This window comes from Sphaeramia orbicularis, chromosome 22 (genome assembly GCF_902148855.1).
Source record: "Sphaeramia orbicularis chromosome 22, fSphaOr1.1, whole genome shotgun sequence".
In the NCBI taxonomy this organism is placed as follows: domain Eukaryota; kingdom Metazoa; phylum Chordata; class Actinopteri; order Kurtiformes; family Apogonidae; genus Sphaeramia; species Sphaeramia orbicularis.
Window position 1 is genome coordinate 13,954,162 of NC_043978.1, and position 20,868 is coordinate 13,975,029.

Genomic DNA, 20,868 nt, shown 5'->3' on the forward strand with positions numbered 1-20,868 from the left:
AATAACAACTTCAAAGTGTTTTCTTTGTTTTAGTGTAAAAAAAAAAAAAAAGTAAAATTACATTAACATATTTACATTTACAAACTATCCTTTCACAATAAATGGGAATAACCTGAACAAATATGAACAACTTGGAATGTCATAAGAAAAACAAGTGCAATTTTACCAATATTCAGCTTGTTATTAAATGTTTTGTGTATTTGTAGATCCACTGTGATCTGTAAGTTGTGATGCACATGTATAAATGAGAAGCTGAGGCATAATACTGTTAAAATTCCACTTTTTTTCTTAATAAATATCAGTTTGTTCGTAGTTATTTATATTATGCACATTTTTTAACAGATAATTTGTATTTGTAGATCTGCTGTGCTCTGTAAATTGTAATGCACATGTCGAAAATGAGACATAATATTGTTAAAATTGCATTTTTTGAAAAGAAATTCCAGTTTTCATGGTTGTTCATGTTAGTCAGGTTTCTTTTATAGGATACTTTGTAGATGTAAACATGTAATTTTACTTTTTTAAGTTTAAAACATAGAGAAAACATTTAATAACAGCCAGAATATTAGTAAATTTGCACTTATTTTTGTTAAGATGTTTCAGGTTGTTCATATTTGTTTAAAAATAGGTTGTAAATGTGAATATACTCATGTAATTTTACTGTTTTACGCTAAAACAAAGAGAAAAATTTGGAATTGACATCATATCTACGTTGTTATGTTATTATTTTACTGGTCTGAGCCACCTCAGATCAACTAAAATGAGTTTGACCCCGCCTGGTATAAATGAACCATGTTGTTTTCTATGTGATCTTGGGGCTTCTTGTGTTTCTGTATCGCTGCCATTACATTCTTTCCACTTTATTCTTAAAAATGTGAGCCACTGTATTCATATACAACCAAAGTAAACAACGAGAAGAGGAAGAGGAGATAAAAAAAAAAGGACGAGCAGGCGCATTTCATGAAAACAAAACTCCATTAATTTCGATAATTTACCAGCTTGGAGTCATGTCTTGTCATCCTTTCACCTGTACTCTCCTTGTTTCTTTTTTTCAGACTCCGTAAGGTTTCATTTTGAACACATTTATTGACCAGACTCTCCTTTTATCTCTATTTTCCTCCAGGTTGGAGAAGAGAGCCGAGGGAGTTTGGAGACGACACCGGCAGCGTCCGAAGCGACAACGGGAGCGTCCGTGGGGGAATCCGGGGCCGAGGGAAAGGTCGCGGGCGTGGCAGAGGTCGTGGTCGAGGTACTTCATTACTTTTAACACCAGAGAACGAGATTATCAAGACAACAAGTGATGCGTTTTGGCTAATACAGTGCGTCCATGGTAGCCAATCAAAGTAGAAGACACATAAAGTAACACATGAAGAAGTCAGTAACTTCCGAGTCATACCAAATTGGATATCAAAAATGTCAATATGAAACCCGACGTTTGGTCCATTTGCTTATATCCAATTTTTAATTTGTGCATACAATCGAAAGGAATGAAAACAACTTATGAATAACGAAATAACAGTCATTTTTGCATTTTCCGATTGTGGATTCACAACTTAATATGAAAAGAACAAATCATACACTGATTTTCCATGACTCTTGGGCACAATATGAAAATAAATACAGTTGTCTATAAATAGTCTCAAATATAAAAAGTGCTGTTTGCATACTTTATAAACACTCTTAAAAGTCTAAAATATGTTTAAAAGTTTATAAAATAATGGATTTTTAGTGTCTTTCATTCCCCTGTGGGTTTTTGACTTACTTTATTGAGAGTTCAGAAGTCTTATGACTATCAGTTTTTTTTTTAATTTTTTTTTTTTTATTAAGGCTTGTTTATTAGTATTTTAGCAGTTTTTTTTTTTTTTTATTCAAAACAGTCTTACAACATATTACATAGGACATCATTGCTACAAAGTACACTGTTCACTTTTTCTTTTTTTGTTTTTGAAAAAAGGGAGTCAATATTGCTCACAAAAAGAAAGAAAGAAAAAAAAGGCAATTTGTAATCTTTGTTGCATGAATATCGTCATATAAATGTAAACTATCCAGTGCAACACAAAGTAGAGGAATAATTTGTGAAAAAACAATGCTTTTCATGGCCATCCTATTTTTGCAGAACAATAACATGAATAGTTATAAAGATTATATATGTAAACAAATATGCTTACATTTACTTGCACGCACACACGTTTACCTAAATGTATAAATGATTTTGGACGTGTCCATGAAGCACACACATATTTTAGCAGGTTTTAACAACAAACAACATAACAACAAACTAGTCCTCACCCCAGTATGGCTCCAACAGAGGACATTCTTACATACAAAAAACAAAAAAAATTAATGTTTATGTTGGACATATTCACATTCAATTGTTAGACATTAAAAAAAGGTAAGGGAATCACAATATAAAAAAGCAAACTGATGGATATGATTAAATTAAAGCAAATAATAGAGAAATAAGTAAGTCATATGTGTCACGAAAGGTTATGTGAGGTCATACTAGCCCATCTTGTAGCCCATTTTCTATATAGTAAATAAACAGCTGCCAGACAGTGAAACATTTCTGTGGCTGTCAGGGTTTTAATCTAATATTTGTAATTGATGTCAGATGACCAGAGGCTAAAAAATGTTTCTTAACATTTTAGTTCTATAAGTAACTAAAAAATATCCTGTGAATCGTTGAATATTTTCTGTTGATTACTGGCAAACCCCAGAGATCTAATTTTTAAAAAAAGGCTTTTGGGAACTTTGCAAACAAAATTAAAAGGGAAAGTTTGAGAAGTAAAATGTGAATATTATAGGTCTGCACAGACCAAGTCTAAAGAAAAAGTGAAGACTTGTGAAAAAACTTATTAGATATACCACAAGATTACTGTAAAAAAGGAAGTGGAGCCCATTGAGACGTATTGTGTGCATTTCGTGCCTGTAGAAACCATTTAATGCACTTATTTCCTATATTTTCTTGTATCTTAATAACAACGCTGAGAAGTAGATAGAGACAGATGAGACTTTATTGATCCCACGGCGGGTAAATTCACTGGTAAAGGTAGCAACAGATTAAAGAGCATGAAAATAATGTGTATACATAAAGACAAATAATATAAACAATAATAATAATAACTAGAAGCACTCGGAGAGCGCAGACCTCCGCCAAGGCTGATCAGTGCCCCCCCCCCCCCCCCCCCCCCCCGTGGGCCCCACCCACCCCCGATCACCACCAAAATTTAATCATTTCTTCCTTAGCCCATTTCCAACAAACCCTGAAATTTTCATCCAAATCTGTTCATAACTTTTTGAGTTATGTTGCACACTAACGGACAAACAAACAAACAAACAAACAAACAGACAAACAAACCCTGGCAAAAACATAACCTCCTTGGCGGAGGTAATAATAATAGTGCACCTTATACTCAATAATTACACATTTATCATAGTGTTCATCTCTGACAGCTTGCACAATTACTGATACATTGCTCGTTTATGTAAATATGTATATTTTTTCTCTTACTGATAGCAGTTTTATATTTTATGCTCGCGCTTCCTAGTTATTAAATTATTCTATTTCTATTTGTATACATCTTAAGTTCTCTTGGCATTCATTGAGGACAGCAAAGTAAAATTTACATTGTAGAGGGAAACCTGTGTCTTAACTTAACATGACAATAAAACACCTTTTATCTACACAGAATAGACATGCTCCAAATGCAACAAAGCTAAATGTGTCCTAGACAGTTTTTTTAATTGAATTTATATATTGCTAACAATCCTAACTGTATAATTTAATGAACATAATATATTTGAACATAGTTATCTAGTCCCAAGCTTAATGCACCTCATACTCCAACCAAAATATATAAACTCACACAGCCAAAATAAATATGTAAAGAATTGATCAAATAAAATTAGATAGAAGAAAAAGGGGGAAAAAAATCCTGAAATTGTTTGCATCCATCTTTTCAATGCCAGATAGTTCATAAAGTCTTTAATCCAGAGGTTGAATGTCGGGGGATTTCTGTCTTTCCATTTAAGTAGAATAAGATGACCAGTTATTAAAGTTGTGAAGGCAATGGTGGTCTTCAATTTCTTGTTGAGGTGTGAAGGTGTTCGTAAACTTTGACACAATAATTTAACCTCCTTGTGAAATTGTGAATAAAATCGATCTGAATTGGACGAGTTAAATAAGGTCAGTGACTGATGAACATGTTCTGTGTGTCCTGTGGTCATAGTTTTATTTCTGCTTTCTCAGGTCGTTATGAATTCTCCAGCTACAGAGAGTCTCAGTCAACTGACGGTTCGAATGTTCAAGTCCCCGCAGAGTTCGGTACCAACATGGTTTATTACTACGATGACGGAAACAAGGTCCAGATGTACACGGTGGACGAAAAACTTCTTAAAGAATACATCAAACGCCAAATGTGAGTACCTCAAGTAGGGATGCAGCACAACTCCACAAACACCTGGGTTTATGATGTACAGCATGGAGCTGGGGGAGTCAATTAGTTGCATTTTTTCCCTACTAGATACTTCTGCTCTACCACTTCTCTTTTTTTTTTTTTTTTTTTTTTTCCATCTTGTTCCTGGAACACTACACAATATTAGATTAGATTAGATTAGATAGAACTTTACTGATCCTTTAGACAGAACCCTCAAGACATTAAGGTAACAAATAGCAGCAAAACAGCAAATATACATACAAGAAATATGACAAGAAAAATAGCAAAACAATACCTCTAAAAAACAGTAGTGAAAAAAACAGGCAATTACACTTTAGAAAATACTAGTTGAAACAACAAGTAGCAAAGTAGTAATAATAAAGTAGCAGTAATAACAATAAATACCTAATTATGCTCTAATATGTATATGTGTGTGTGTGTGTGTGTGTATGTATATATATATATATATATATATATATATATATATAGATAGATAGATAGATAGATAGATAGTTTGATAATCACAGGATAAAAGTTATAATAAAATGATAACAGTATCAGTAACAGTTGGCAAAATACAAAAACTACAAAGATAAAATATTAAATATACAAATACTACTAGTATACTACTAAATTATACAAAACCTAACTCTATACTACAGATGCGAAATATATGCAACATATGAGGATATATACAGGTAGAAATACAGGTAATAAGTAAAATAAGTATGTAAGTACCGGTAATAATAATAATAATAAACAGCGTTATGAGAACTAAATATATAATTGATCAATCTACTATATTTTCACATTGTCTATAAGTTCTATGACTCACAGAAAGGATCTGAATTCTTTTACCTGTTTTTTCTTGTCACCATCTCACAAATGGTTGAGATTAATGTGTTGAAACGTTTCTTTAGAATATTAAGAATATGGAATCTCTAAAAATACACGTATTGTTTGTTTCTAAAGTTTATCTGTTGGACAAAACATTATGTTTATAGATGAATTTAAAGCTATTTTAAAGGAGCGTGAACTGAATGGGCTCAGTCAGTGTAACTGTTTTTAAACTTGCTCAAATGATTGTTTTGTAACCATCGATGGTAAGTTTTTGTATTGTGTGTTGATTATGTCTTGTCTTGTCAGAAACTGTGTGTTATGCTGCTTTTCTTGGCCAGGCCACTCTTGAAAATGACTCTTTTTTTTTACCTGGTTAAATAAAGGATATATATATATATGTTTCGTCCCTTTCTAAAACTCCACCCCACACACTGAAATATTTTGGGTCAGGCTGTTTACATCCAGGTTTTTAGCATAGAAGAACCTTTTATGTACATATATGAATGTGGTGAAACCTTCCAACTGCAAATATAGTACTCTACTATGGATACACTGATCGATTCTGATATTAGATTTTAATTCAATACTGACCCAAACAGCTGCATCAGGTTACCATGTCTCCGATCTATAGTCTGATCTGTGTAGTTTAATTCTATCATGTGTGTACTACATCAGTCTGCAGGTCTAAATAAGTATCAAACAATCTACACAAAGAAGAACATACAGTACTGTACAAAAAGTCCTGGTCCAACACTCTGTTTGGTGGTTTAGTAAAGTTTTAATGACCAATGTATGTATTTGTCTGTGTATTTAGATCCAATCTGATATATGTGAAGTATGAACAGCTGGAAAAACTAAAGTTTCAGGTTAAAAACAGCTTCTATAAACCAAAGTGACCTCCCTTTGCACTTAACATGTCTTTAACTCTTTTGTTCAGACAATATGACATTCATTTTCTATTGATTTATACCAGGTTTCATTCAACACATGTCAGATGTTTCTAATCGTTTGTGCTGCTTCTTGTCATTGGGTCAGAGGTCACAATAAATAGTGACTTTAACATTTACAACACTGTTAGGTCAGGTTTTTGTGCATGTTTTAAAGCTGTGAGCATATTTCCTTAAAATATGCGCACAAAATCCACATTTGTAGTCAGAGGGACAAACACACCTTCTGTTAAACATTAGGACAGGAGACATTAACAGATTTATGGAGATGAGCAAATATTGAAAAGCTGACTTTTTCCAGAAGGTGTTTAAAGGAACAAACAAGGCTGAGTTTACAGTGGAGGATCTGCCACCAATGGAGAACTTAGAAAATAAAGTCTTTCACATTGGTATTCACAGATGCATGTAAACAGGAATATTAATGGAATATGGAATGAATATTTGCAGTTTATTAGGAATTTAGTTTTTTCAGTATAAGGAGAAAATACTAGAAGTTTCCTGCATGTAAACATAGTGTCAGCAGGACAGGTGTGTGTGAATATGTAAGGACACCAAAACATGACGTGTGTTTCCAGTAGTTTCCTCTGGTTTCATGCGTCCTGCAGGGGGCAGTGTTTGCTCTGTGTCTGACTGACAGCTTTGGCCTCATTACTGCTGCAGACTCAGAATAGTGGAGGCTGAGGTGGACTCCTAAATATAGTCTGAGCGCCTCAGAGGGGACAGGGGATGAATTATATGCAGGCCTGAACAGAGAAATGTAAAAAAAAAAAAAAAACTGTTTCATGGAGGAGGGGGACTTTCTTGTCTTGTCTTCTCTCGTCTCCTTCGGTGTTATTCAGGCTGCTCAGTCAGCCGTCATTACTCCTCCTGAAAAGAGTTCTCCACACACCGCCTGCAGGCCGACTTCTGTGTGTGTGTGTGTGTGTGGGGGGGGGGGGGGGGGGGGATGAGTATTAATTGTAATATGGGTAAATCTGGTTCCACTGAACCCTTAGGAGACTCAAATCCCTTTAGAATTAACCTGAGGTCACAACGGGCAGGTGTCAATGTTGTAAATCATCAAAACGTAGGGTTTATTGAAGAGTTCTTTATTTATTTTGTTTATTTGTTTATGTTGTTTATTATTTTTAGTGCATGTAATGTATGTAGCACCAAAACATTCCTCTATCTATCTATCTATCTATCTATGAATAATGACTGTAATATAGCAATAACTAACTAAGATAAGACATCTTTGTCAATTAGATTGTTAATTATTTCCCTTAATCCTTTAAATCAATCAGTTATTTGGTCCATAAATTGTCAAAAAATCAGCTCAAAGATTATGGCGTTTAATATGTTGTTGGGTCCACAAGCCAAAGATCTTAAATTTGCTGGCATAGACAATTAAAAAAAAAGCAAAACAAGAAAATACTGAAATACAAGACACTGAAATCAGACAATGTGACTTTTTCTACTCTCAGGGATTAATTGGTCATCCAAATATTTTGCAACTAACTAATGGATGAATTGTTGCAGCACTAAACAACAAACTAAAAACTCAACCATACAATACAATACATACAATACAATACATATGTTAATTCAACAATACTTAAACTGAACTGGACAGAGTAAGTCTATCCTTAAAGGGCTGTTAAAGGGTTCAGACTTGGTCTTAGAGTTCAGGTTAGAATTAGGTCAGGGGTTAGGGAATGTGTTACGTCAATGAGTGTCCTCAAAGATATTGAGACATGAGTCCTTTGTGAACGTTGGGCGACGTTGAGTCATGTCACAGCTAATGGAGCGAGAGGGTTTTCAGTCCTCACAGTCAGCGTCTCGGTCTGAACATTCCACTCATCCAAGGAGATTTTTAGAACAAATGTGGGATTTTCACATGAATAATTCAGTTCAAGATCTGATATTAAAGTCCAGAAATCTGAATTTTAAGCCTTAAGCCTTTAACCCCTGGTGTGTCTGAATGTAATGTGTATTTTAAATATTCATAAAAATTCAACCGTTTGCTCACTAGGAAAGATTTCAAAATGTGCTAATAGAATAGACCTTGTTCTGTCAATAGACATCTGAGCATGCTCAGTGCACCCCCCCACTGCCTGTAGGATGGGGCGTAAAACACAGAGCAGTGAGTGAGACTGACTCACCATAAAAATAGACGCCTTTTTCCTTATCTTTTTTCATGGTTTCTACTGTTGTTTGCAGTGTTGTCATGATTTTCCTTTTCTGTGTGTGTGTTTTTACCAAGTTTTATTATTATTATTATTTTTGTCCCCCAGTGTTAGGGCCAATTTATGATTATGTGTCTGCAACAACTCAAGACAAAACATGACATAAAAATTAGTCTACTTATTAATTTATACATACATATATATATAAATAATAAAAAAAAAATTGTTGCTTTTTCTTTTTTTGTTGTATTGATAGTTTCTTTCCTGCTACTTTTTTATTATACTTGAATGGAGCAACTGTAACACCCAATAATTTTCCTCTTAGATTAATAAAATATTCTGATTCTGTTAAAACAATTTGCTATGTCTGACTGGAGAAACGCATTCACAATTTATATATTACAAAAAGCAAACAAGTTTAAAAATTTTGTCAAGGTGGAAAATCTCTAGAAGAATAAGGTCAGTTCTGTGATTTAGACATTTTTCTTGATTTTCAAAAAGCGAAACCTAGATTAGTTAAATTAATTCAATATATTTTCCAGCCCTAACCTATCATAACACAAATGATGTATTAGTAATTGTCATGTACTTGATGCATCCTGTTGTCGTCTTCCTCCAGCGAGTACTACTTCAGCCTCCACAACCTGGAGCGAGACTTCTTCCTGAGGAGGAAAATGGACGCGCAGGGCTTCCTCCCCATCTCCCTCATCGCCAGCTTCCACCGAGTCCAGGCCCTGACCACCGACATCAGCCTCATCATGGAGGTAATCCTGGCTTTCATACAGGACGAATAACGCCTTCAGCAGGGAGGGTAGATTTATGTTATGTTTTACACTTTAAATTATTGTAAATTTTTTGGATTATTAATGTGTATTTTGAAAGAATTTTAATTTTACTATGTTGTGTTTTTATCTTGAATTTGCTCAACAATTACTATTATAGAAGATTTTGGTAATATCAGTTTTATTCTGGGTCATTTTCTGCAAATAAAATATAGATGTCAAACGTACGGCCCACAAGCCAAAACTGGCCCACCAAAGGGTCCAATCCGGGCCGTGGGATGAATTTGTGAAATGCAAAAATTTCACTTCAGATATTAATCATTTTAGTTCAGGAGTCGTATTTAGTCGAATGTGGCACCTGATCTAAAATGATTTGATCTCAAGTGGGTAAAATACTATCATAATAACCTATTAATACTGACAATTTCAAATCTTTCTCTGTTTTGGTGTAAAAAATGAATATGGCATGACAATATTTGCATTTACAAACTATCCTTTCATAAAAATGTGAATAACTTGAACAAATATGAATAAGATGAAATGTTTTAAGAGAAGTAAGTGCAATTTGACCAGTATTCTGGCTGTTACTAAATGTCTTGTGTATTTTTAGATCCACTGTGATCTGTAAGTTCTAATGCACATGTGTAAATGATAAACTAAGGCATAATATTGTTAAAAGTACATTTATTTTTCTTGTGACGTTTCAGTTTGTTCATGTTATTCACATTTTTTGACGGATAGTTTGTAGATGGAAACATTTTCATCATATAATTTTACTGTTGTCATTCTAAAAAGTTTGGAGATGGCATTATTATAGTTACATCACAGGGTGGCAGCCATATATGATGGCGTAACTTTTAGTAAAATTGAACTTTGAACATACTTACAAGGACGTTATCTTTGTGTTTTTGGTTTTTTTTGTCATCTTATCCTTAAAATAAATTAACTAGTAGCTTTTTAGTTTGGAAATGGCATTATTTATTTATTATTATGTTATTATTTTACTGGTCCAGCCCACTTCAGATCATATTGAGCTGAATGTGGAACCTGAACTAAAATGAGTTTGACATCCTTGGGTTAATGTATTAAACTCCATTAGATCAGGTCATGAATGTGTTTGTTGAAATGTCGTGGATAACACTGGGTTACAAAAAATGTTTTTTTGCAAGTTGTCTAGGTTTTTTCAACTGAATTAGGACCATTTTGCACCGCTAAATCCAAAAATGACATCTGTTTTTTTCAATCAGGTCAGGTTTTTTTGCTAATTTGATTTTGAAAAATTTGATCTTCTCACAAAATATAATAATTGATACCAAAATAAGATTGGTAAGCACACTTTATGAAACTTGTGACTTGATTCCTGTTAGGTACAATGGTGTATTCACCGATGATGTAGCAGAATACGTCAGGCTTATTTTTGCAAGATCTTCTCGTCGAAGCCATTTCATTCACCTGTAATATTAAAAAAAAACATTAATCATAAATTGGCAAAAGTAAAATCTTAAGAACTCGTTTATTGCAAGAAATATGAAAGAATTTAGTATCATATGTTGTGAAAATGCCCATAAATGTAAGCAAAAATGTTAAAAAGCCAATATGTAGCATAGTTCAGAAAGTTGACTTGATTGAGCAAAATGAATGTGATTTTTGGATTCAGCACACCAAAATTATCCTAAATCAGCTCAAAAAACTTAAACAATAAATTTGTTGCTGACCAGTGTAATCGGTCAAATATTGGTTAGAAATTCTTCCCTGGCTATGAAAATGAAATCAAATCCTGTTTCGTGTCCAGGCTTTGAAGAGCAGCACAGAGGTGGAGCTGGTGGAGGACAGAGTTCGCTGTAAAACCGACCCGGAGCGTTGGCCCATCCCCGTCCCTCAGGTGGTGGGTTCACCTCGCACGGACTTCTCCCAACTCATCAACTGTCCTGAGTTTGTTCCACGACAGACGCTCAACTCTACAAACACCGGTCAGTGTTTAGCACCGTCCACTGCCTCAGATCGAATCACTCAGTTATTGATCAACATGTATGAGTCAGTAACTGGTATGAGTCGTTATTCAGGCTTTTCTCTTGTAAAGCAAATATATCAGGCTCAACTGGGTTTGATGAGTGTGATTGAAAACTAACAGCCAACTGATAGGCTTGGACGATCTCTCCTATTATTATTATTATTATTATTATTATTATTATTATACTGCCACGAGTATTAGATATACCAAGAATTCCATCCGTCCATCCAAGATTTTTGTCTATCCTATTTCTCTGACCCTTTTCACCTGATGCTTTTCAGATTTGACACACATCATTAACCTCATAGCATAATTAACGCTTTCATGCAGAGTGGTCACTACAGTGGACAGTTATTCTGCTGCTCTTCTCATATATTCATGGGTTTTGCTGTTTTAGCTCCATATCAGCCAACACAGTGGACACTTATGCATCATGTAACTTTGCTGTTCTTGATAAACCTGATCTGCAGTAACACGTTTGAGTGTAAATCAATTGTTATTAGACTGTAATTATCATTTTTTCTTTAACAAAATGGGTATTTACCTCCGCCAAGGAGGTTATGTTTTTGCCAGGGTTTGTCTGTCTGTCTGTCTGTTTGTCTGTCCGTTAGTGTGCAACATAACTCAAAAAGTTATGGACAGATTTTGATGAAATTTTCAGGGTTTGTTGGAAATGGGATAAGGAAGAAACGATTAAATTTTGGTGGTGATCGGGGGTGGGGGGGCCCACGGGGGGGGCCACTGATCAGCCTTGGCGGAGGTCTGCGCTCTCCGAGTGCTTCTAGTTTTGCATATTATCCCCATGAAGTGAGTAATAACTAGTATTAGAGTATGTTTAAATGTGAGAAAACATCAGATTAGCAGCATTAAAAGTGTTTTTATTTCATAGTTTTCACAGTATACCAGTAAATACACATTTCTTGACTTCAAAAATTAAACGCATCATATCCATTTGAGTGGACATTTTTGCAACTCCACGAAAAATAGGTTCACAAAAAGCTGTCAATTGCATTGTTTTTTTGTTTTTCTTGTCATGCCTAAAGAGGAATTCAGACGGGGGAAAAAAATCATGATTAAGCTTCTCGTAATTCATGCATGAAAGGGTTAAAGTCATGTTTTTGTCCAAATTGTGATATCGGCGTAACTTTACTCTGCAGGGTTTTAAAAGTCTTGAATTTAACAAATCTGCATGTAATACCTTAAAAATGACTTTAAAGGGTATTAAATTTGATATGTTAGGTCTTAAGTTATGTTGCTATAAACTGCCTTAAATGTGTCTGTTAAACGTCCAAGCTGCAAAGAAAGTAACATTGGCAGCCTCAGTTAAACCTGTTCCAACCCAACAATTTATACTGAAATTAGGAACTAATAATCACTAACTTTGCAGCCCCCTGTGAGAAATGGCTCGGTAGGAATCAAGGCATTGGAGTAAATAAATGCATTTTCCTAAATTATAAGAGTCACTAATTTTTGCCAGTATGAGCGTGAAATAGGCGTTAAATTCAGTTGTAAGTAGTTTTAAAAAGGTCTAAAAAAAAAAAAGTCTTAAATTTAACTTGTAGAAACCTGTGGGAACGCTAATAGAATAGAATAGATCTGTATCATCACTGTCACAGGAACAATGAAAATTTATTTAGCAGCTCTTCTGTTTAGCAGCAAAAACAATTAGTGCAAAAAAAAAGACTGTATAAAAAATATCGTACAAAATACAGAAAAATGTAAGTAATGTACGGGCACATTTAACCGCTTGTGGGTAAAAGCTATGTTTTTATGCAGATATTACAATCCAGCCAAAAATATTACTTAGGCAATTATGCTATTAGGTCAACGACATGTTCTTTTCCACTAGGAGAGGTGCAGTGTACGGTTTGATCGCTGAATTTAAATTTTTTAGATTTTTTTTAATACATTTTTTAAAAGTTTTTGAAAAGATTGAAAGTTAAGACTCAAAATTAATCCTTTGGTAGGCAGGGTATCAGCGGGGGGGAGGGTATTAGTAGTGCTCTGTTTACTTTTTCACTTGTTATATTAAAAATCAGCTGTTGCTTGCCTTATATTAGCATGTTTGTTGTCGTCTCTTGCTTTTTTTTCCATCAGATCTCCTTTTATTATTGTGATATTTTTATGCCTTTTCTTCACTTTTTGTCTACATTGTTCGGCTAAGCCTGGACTTCACTGTTGTACATTTCGTTTTTTTCCCAGTGTGTTTTAATAGTTGCCATTCAGATGGTATTTTCACATTTTCCTCCATAGTCATGTCCTTTAAGGTTAATACCCTTGAGTGACTTGAGCCAAAAAGGGAAGGTGAAGCAGTACTTCCTCCAGCAGTTGTTAAATAATGATAAACCTTTTTTAGTCAGAAAAGAAGTGAGTCATATGTTGCACTTTATTTATTTGCAACATTTAGTTATTAACGAAAACCCACTGAGATGTAGTTTTTGTCATCGATACAAAGAAAATGAGTAAATTTGATGAGGTGATCTCAGATAATTACCCCGAAGTGACATCACATATTAAACATATTGTAAATAAGGTAATGTAGATTAAAATACTCACAGTGAAAGTCTTAACCTGACTGCATGAAAATTCTACAGTGCTACTGGTATTTTTGCTCAGTAAAATAAAATAACTTCAGCTTGTTTTTGTGCATGACACAGAGTTAAGCTCTTCTATCTTGGTTTCATATGAATGCAGATAAAGCACAGAAAAGCAAACTGTAGCAATGATTACGGTTTAATAAGCTAGGCGATAAAAAGAAATTAATCTGTAACTTTATGATAAATTTTATCAGTGGTTTTAGATATTTTCTTTAAAAATTTGTTTGTACCAGCTTCTCTAAAGTGGATCAGATGATTTTCTTTTCTAGACTTAATTTTAAACTCAGGCTTTGTACAGGTGCTTGAAATCCTTGAAAATGTTGTGTTTTCAAGGTCCGAAAGGAGCTTGAATTTTGTTGTAAGTGCTTGCAATTATAACTCTGTGATATGATTTATTTATTTATTTATTTTTAATATTAACGCTGCCAGCTAATGGGGATCCTAAATGAAGAAAGGAAAGACAGGTTAGATGTCAAGCCAAAGCTACTTACAGAGAGATGATACTTTTAGAAAAATAAAACTTTATGTAAAAAAGAAAATTAGCAGGTGTTCTCAGGTCGACTCTAGGAACATTTTTATTTTAATATTTGTCTCGGTGTGAGTATGTTTGAAGAACGCCAAGTGGCTTTTTTTTTTTTTTTTTGATAAAACTTTGTGTTCTCCTTTAATTTCTAAACTTTTTGCTCTAATGAAACCTAATTTTAGACGTTCATAGCATAATACAATGTACATTATTGTGATAAAAAGTGGAAAATTAATCATGAGCATTCCTGTATATGTCTATTATACTCTAGTGATAAAGTGCTGTGCTGGAAAAATTTGAAGATGACCCTTAAAAGTGTTTGAATCTGTCCTTGAAAATGTGTATGAACCTTGTAAACTAAACTAATGTTAAAAATAAGTGAAAATTAGACTTTTTTTAGGGGTATTTTTGCATATATTTTGGCCAAACATCTCTCTGAAGCTGAATTGATAGTGAAAATAATCTCTCGTTGCAGGCCTGTAACTATAAACCTTCCCATACACCAGTTTTTTATCCACATTCGTCATCATCTTCTTCAGACTTTATCACTTCTCCTCTATGATCAGATCTGACAGTGTGATTTTTACAGCAGCGTTAAACGTCGTCTGAGTGTCTGTGCGATGTGTCTTTCAGCTTCATCGCCTGTAAAGGAGACCCTTCCTGTTTCCTCTGAGCCTCAGGACTCGGCCGAGCGTGGCTCCTCGAAGCAGGACCCCCTCCCATCCAAAGACTCCGCCGCTAAACTGGACCCCGACGCCTGGATCCAGGTGGAGAAACGCCACCGGCACACCTCTGGAAAGGCCAAGGTACGGAGCCCACCGCTCAGTTTTTTTTTAATCCTCCCTCTTTTCTGTTCCTTATTCTTTCTTTTTCCTCATTTTTTCCTTCCCTCCCACCGCCCCCTTTTACATCCTGGCAATTTGCGGTCGGCAGCATGTAAGCGATGATGTGTGTGTTGTCGACTCCCCTTCCCCCTCAGCGCTCGAACCTGACTGCCTCCTCTCTGCAGTTGAGTACTTCATCCTCTAACTCACCCATCACAGCCTTTTATTCGCCTCTTCTTCCTTTTGCTTCTCATTCATTTCATGTCTCATATCCTTCATACCTCATTAATCTCTCATGTATTTATTAACTGCATCATATACTTTTATTTCCCAACATTTCACAATTTTTCACTTGGTTAACCATTACCTCAGTGTCACTTTTTTTTGCCATTTTAACCCTTTAGTCGCCGGAGTGTTCAATTTTGATATCAAGATTTCAAAAAGCTGTATCTCGGAAGTGGCTACAGATAAAGTCATACTGTAAATGACAAAAAATATTGACTATAGCACAAAGTTTATGATGGGAGTAAATTTACTCTAATTTGCGTATTGTGACGTCAAATGGTGGCAGCCATATTGGATTGCATAACTTTTAGTAAAATTGAATTTTGAACATATTTACTTTTCTTTTTTATTATTATACTACTAGTTGTCATGTATAAACATAACTGAATTGTCTGAATAACAACCACATGTGCATTTATTTTCATATTTACAGCTCAAGATATTACCATAAATATTGATTTCCATAGAGTCATGTGATTCCTGATAATTACAAGCTGTCATAGGCGATTTACAACCCAGAAGTGAATAATCGAAATACACAACAAGAAATATATCATTAACTATTCTGATAAGGACTTAATTGTTTTAAGGTTTTTTTGTGTGTTTAATATAGATGTTTCAATCATTTCTTCTACAGGATACTGTTTTTTTTATAGTCTGACCAAATAAAACAAGTAATTTGAACACATCTATACGTAGTCAGTTAAATAATAAATAACTCAAGTCTATATAAAAATAGTGCGTTTATATTTTGATAAATATTGCATTATTATTGCAGAAAAGAAGATTATTCCATGACTTATTGCACATAGTTTACATTTTGCAGAGTTATTGCACATTACTGTATTTTCTTCCCACATGTAGTCAAACATCTGTGTGTGTTGTTCCGTCTTCACCAGGAACGTAGTGAAGCTCCACGGCCGAGCCTCCAGACTCCACAGACCGAACCAGACCAGGAGGAACTGGACTTCCTGTTCGATGAGGAGATGGAGCAGATGGCACCGAGGAAGAACAAGTTCACCGACTGGTCAGATGAGGACGATTCAGACTACGAGCTGGACGATCAAGACATCAACAAGATCTTAATCGTCACCCAGACCCCTCCCTACCTTCGTAACACCCCGGTGGCGACCGGACCGGCAACCATGAGTCCCGGGCCAAGATCACAGCAGACCTGGCCAAAGCCATCAACGACGGGCTTTATTACTACGAGCAGGACCTGTGGAAGGGTGAGGAGCAGCTGGAATGTAATAAGGTAAGACTGACTGAAAACTGACGCTTCTGATGGGATGGTTGTCATCTTTGTTAGCAATTTCTTCAAACATCCTCTCAATTACTTGTCGGATTCATTTCAAATTTGACATGTAGCTTCCCTGGGAGAATATCTACAAACTCGATTCACAGTTTTTGAGATATTTTGATTTTAAAATTTTTGACAAATTTTTCAAATATTAGAAATTTGACTTTACTTATAATGGTCCATATTTTAATGGCTTATGAAATGCAATTGGTTACATATATCAATATAGTTACTATTAAGCACTGATAGGAAGTCATATATGGACTTTCATTTGAGTCCATGACCTTTGACCTTGAGCAACCTAGAAGGGTCAAACTCAAGGTCACCAATGTCTAGTTTTCAACAATCTTCTTCAAAACTACCGGTCGGATTCATTTTAAAAAATTATATATGTATTGTCCTCTACAAAGTTTGTTCACAGTGTTGAGAAATTTAGATTTTTCAATTTTTGACAAATTTTTGAAATATTAAAAAAAATTGCCTTTATTTATAATGGTCGATATTTTTGATGGTTTATAGTCCCGGAAAAAATTATTAGACCATCAAAAGTCATCAAAAACAATGGTTATTCAATCCAGTACTAACTTCTGTGTGTATCATGTGACTAAAACAGACAGAAAAGAAAACATGGAATGCCTAAAAGCACTGTTTTTGTCAGTACAATGCCATAGATATTGATGGAAGAACTGAAGTGATTTTAGTTTTTATCAAGAAAACATGGAAAATGGATAGATATCAGCTCTGAAATTAAACTACTATGAGCTATTTTTGTTGTTATCATTATATTTGTCCAAACAAATGTACCTTTAGTTGTACCAGGCATTAAAATGAACAAAAAACTGAAGAAAACTAGGGTGGTCTAATAATTCTTTCTGTGACTGTATATCATGTAAATGGTTAGAGATAACAATATAGTTACTACTGATCACTGATAGAAGCCATGTATGGACTTTGGTTGAATTAGTTGAGTTCTCCTCCAGTGAAAGTACCACCCACTTCTATTGGGAGATTGATCTCCTGCATCAAGACCACAGGACTCTAACATATAAACCGAACCTCACAAATTCAACTAGTTATTGATTCTTGATAGAACATGACACTGAGATACAGGGACCTTGGTCCTATTTTCTGCCATTTCAGCCATAAAATTAAGGCAGTTCCCCATAAAACACCCATGAATCCTTCTGTTGCTATGTGCTGTTTGAGTGTCCATTTGTCGCCTCCTCGATACCCAGCGCTCTGAGCATTTTGACATGAAGGTTTTGTGACAGAGCTGTTAAACTGGCTTGCAGAGTGTGGATGCAGCCAAAAATAGGGAACTATTTATCACCCACTATATGAGCTTCTAAACTACACGTGTGTCACAGCTGCTTCCAGAGCTGAGTGACCTCCTTTTGGAAAAGCTGCCTTGTCTGCAGACCCTGTGAGTGGAAACACTGCCTGTAGGTTACACAGGATTGCCACTTTATTAAGGCCTCATGGTTCAGGGGCAGTTCCAGTTATATGTCGATGTGTTGTAGTGATGACAGTTTTTGCTCTTAAACCACAAGTATTTAAAAACGACAGTAGAATAAACTAGTTGAAATGTCAAACTAGAAGAAATGATGATTATAGTTGTCTTTAAAGATGTGAAAAAAGCAAATAAAATCCCTAAATGTTAATGGATTAGATTTCTATAGCTACTGATCCATTATTCATTTGCTCTCACATTCACATTCTGGGGCAGGCTGATGGAAGCATGGCTGCCAATACGCACCAAAGAGCCCCCCCGACCACCATCCAGCATTCATACACATTCACACACCAGTGTGAGTGACACTGGAGGCAAGGTGGGTGAAGTGGCGCAACGGCACACGAGGGCACTAGGGCACTAGGACAGGATTTGAACCTCGGTTATTGGACGACCTGCTCTACCTCCTGAACCACAGCCATCTCCCTAAATGTTAGAGAAGTTTACCACAGTACAGTGTAAGTGGCACCAAAATAATCTGTCCTAACAATTGTTAATACACATTTTAGGTGAATAAATAACTGTCAATAGATAAAACAAAAAGGGGAAAAAAGATGACTAAAAGTTACATTAAAAGTTTTGAAATAATGTCAAACGTTGGGTAAGATATAGATATATAAGCCTCTTTTATCTAACAGAAATAAATGTCCATCATTACATGTAAATACATAAATATGTTGCATCATTAATATGCTAATGCAATTGTTCATAAGGTGTGAACGCTATTGATATGCTAATGAAGACATTCTCACATTAGCATAAATCGTTGACATCATTAGCATAAAGGTAATGTGCTATGAATGCCTTTAATGAATTAATACTAAACAAACTTAGCTCAAGTCTCTCAAGCATATGATTTCCAACACCCTATTATTTCGAGGGCTTCATCCGTGAACACATCTGTATCTCACCATGTGCTTTACTGTTCAGGCATCTCTAACCCATAATAAATAGGGCATTTCAAAATGTAGGTTGGCATAATCAATCAGTCAGTTTCTATGCTTTTAACTACAGCTGTAATTTATTTGAACACCACACGAATTATTATTTATCACACATTTTAAATGATTTACAAATTCCATCAGAGGTCAGAACAACTTCACTAATAACATTTACGCCCAAACTGTTGCAACTAGTATCTTTTGGTTGACCATGACTTTTCAGCATGCTCAGCTCGTTCTGGGCTCAAAGGTCATCATTAACGTCTCCACGTGTGGGAAAGGCCACGCCTGAACACACACACGCCAAGGTCGATGTTTCTCTCCTCCTATGGCCTCTGACGTGTAGCCAGGTTCAAAGTTTGCGGCACATCTGCTGTGTGTCACACATGCCTGCGTATCAGGTATTTCTGCCACCATGTCAGTGTTATCAGCTCAAACAGACTGACGCGTCACATTATGACACAGTATTACACTGTTGCGGCCAAAAGAAAGAACCGTCTCCTCTGATGTTTTACATAAAGTCTCGACAGTAAACTGTAGAAGCTGAGATGTTTACGTGACTAAAAAGATATTTTACATTCATGACCCTCAGATGATGAATACAAAACTTTATTCATTAAGCTTAGAGTCGGTTGTTATGACAATAAACACTGTGTGATGATGCAAACACTTCCTACTGCACGTTTTACCTCTTTTGTTTTTTAAGATTAAGATTTTCTTCTATTAACCAAGAGAACAAGTTACAAACAAACAAGGCACATAGAGAGTATATATGTAAATAAAAATACGAAATACACACACAAAAAAGAAACAACTAATAATAATACAGAAAAAAAACACTATCAAATGCATAAGAAAATATGTGGATTGAAAAAGTTTAAATAAAATCATATAAAAAAAAAACCTAAATACATAAGAAAATAAATCAATTTGTGTCACCCATCCAACCATCAACAGATATATTATTATTCTCAAGAAAATTGTAGAAAATGGTCCATATTTCCTTAAACTTAGATTCTTCGCACTATCTCTGCTACGTATCCAAGTAAAACAAATCAAAACTGGATTCTCACACATAAATAACTCTCAAGATCATACAATTTGGGAATCAGCGGTGTCTACCATGTCCTCACTGGACGTGAGAGTAACAGTTGGTGGCAGTACTGCACCACTAAGCCTCATGATAACCTGATTATATCACTCATTTACACGCTCAAGTTTATTCGCATGGTGTTTGGTCAGCTTTTGTGAATGAAAGATGAACAAATCATGCAGGAAAAGTGGTTGTTTCTTATTTTGTTTACTATTACATTGAATGAATCTGGTACTTATTTGACCCTGTTAACATTAAAACCTCTTACACTTTAAATTATTGTACATTTTTTGGATTATTAATCTGTATTTTTGGAAGAATTTTAGTTTTCTGTTGTGTTTTTAGCTTGAATTTGCTCAACAATTACTATTATGGAAGATTTTGGTAATATTGGCTTAATTCTGGGTCAATTTTTGCAAATAAAATACAGATCAGTCTCCCCTTGTTTATTGTTTTTTGGCATCTGAGTTTAAGAACAGCAGGCAAAGATAATTAATGCAAGTGTCAAATTGCTGCTGTTAGCATATGTTTGATGTTATTTTGATTATTTGCATAAGAACATGTTCTAACGCCATTAAACTGCATTTTAATTCTGCCTGCATGTTCATTTTTTA

At 34.9% G+C, this 20,868-nt stretch overlaps 1 protein-coding gene across 1 annotated transcript in view; it reads left to right on the plus strand.

Moving 5' to 3' along the window:
* The window catches only part of larp1b (La ribonucleoprotein 1B), a 63,333-nt gene that overhangs the window by 22,103 nt on the left and 20,362 nt on the right, over positions 1-20,868 (plus strand). The window contains 7 exon segments of the mRNA XM_030127260.1: positions 1,124-1,249; positions 4,250-4,418; positions 9,008-9,152; positions 10,963-11,140; positions 14,935-15,107; positions 16,310-16,523; positions 16,526-16,665. Coding sequence (XP_029983120.1) covers positions 1,124-1,249; positions 4,250-4,418; positions 9,008-9,152; positions 10,963-11,140; positions 14,935-15,107; positions 16,310-16,523; positions 16,526-16,665 — 1,145 coding nt within the window.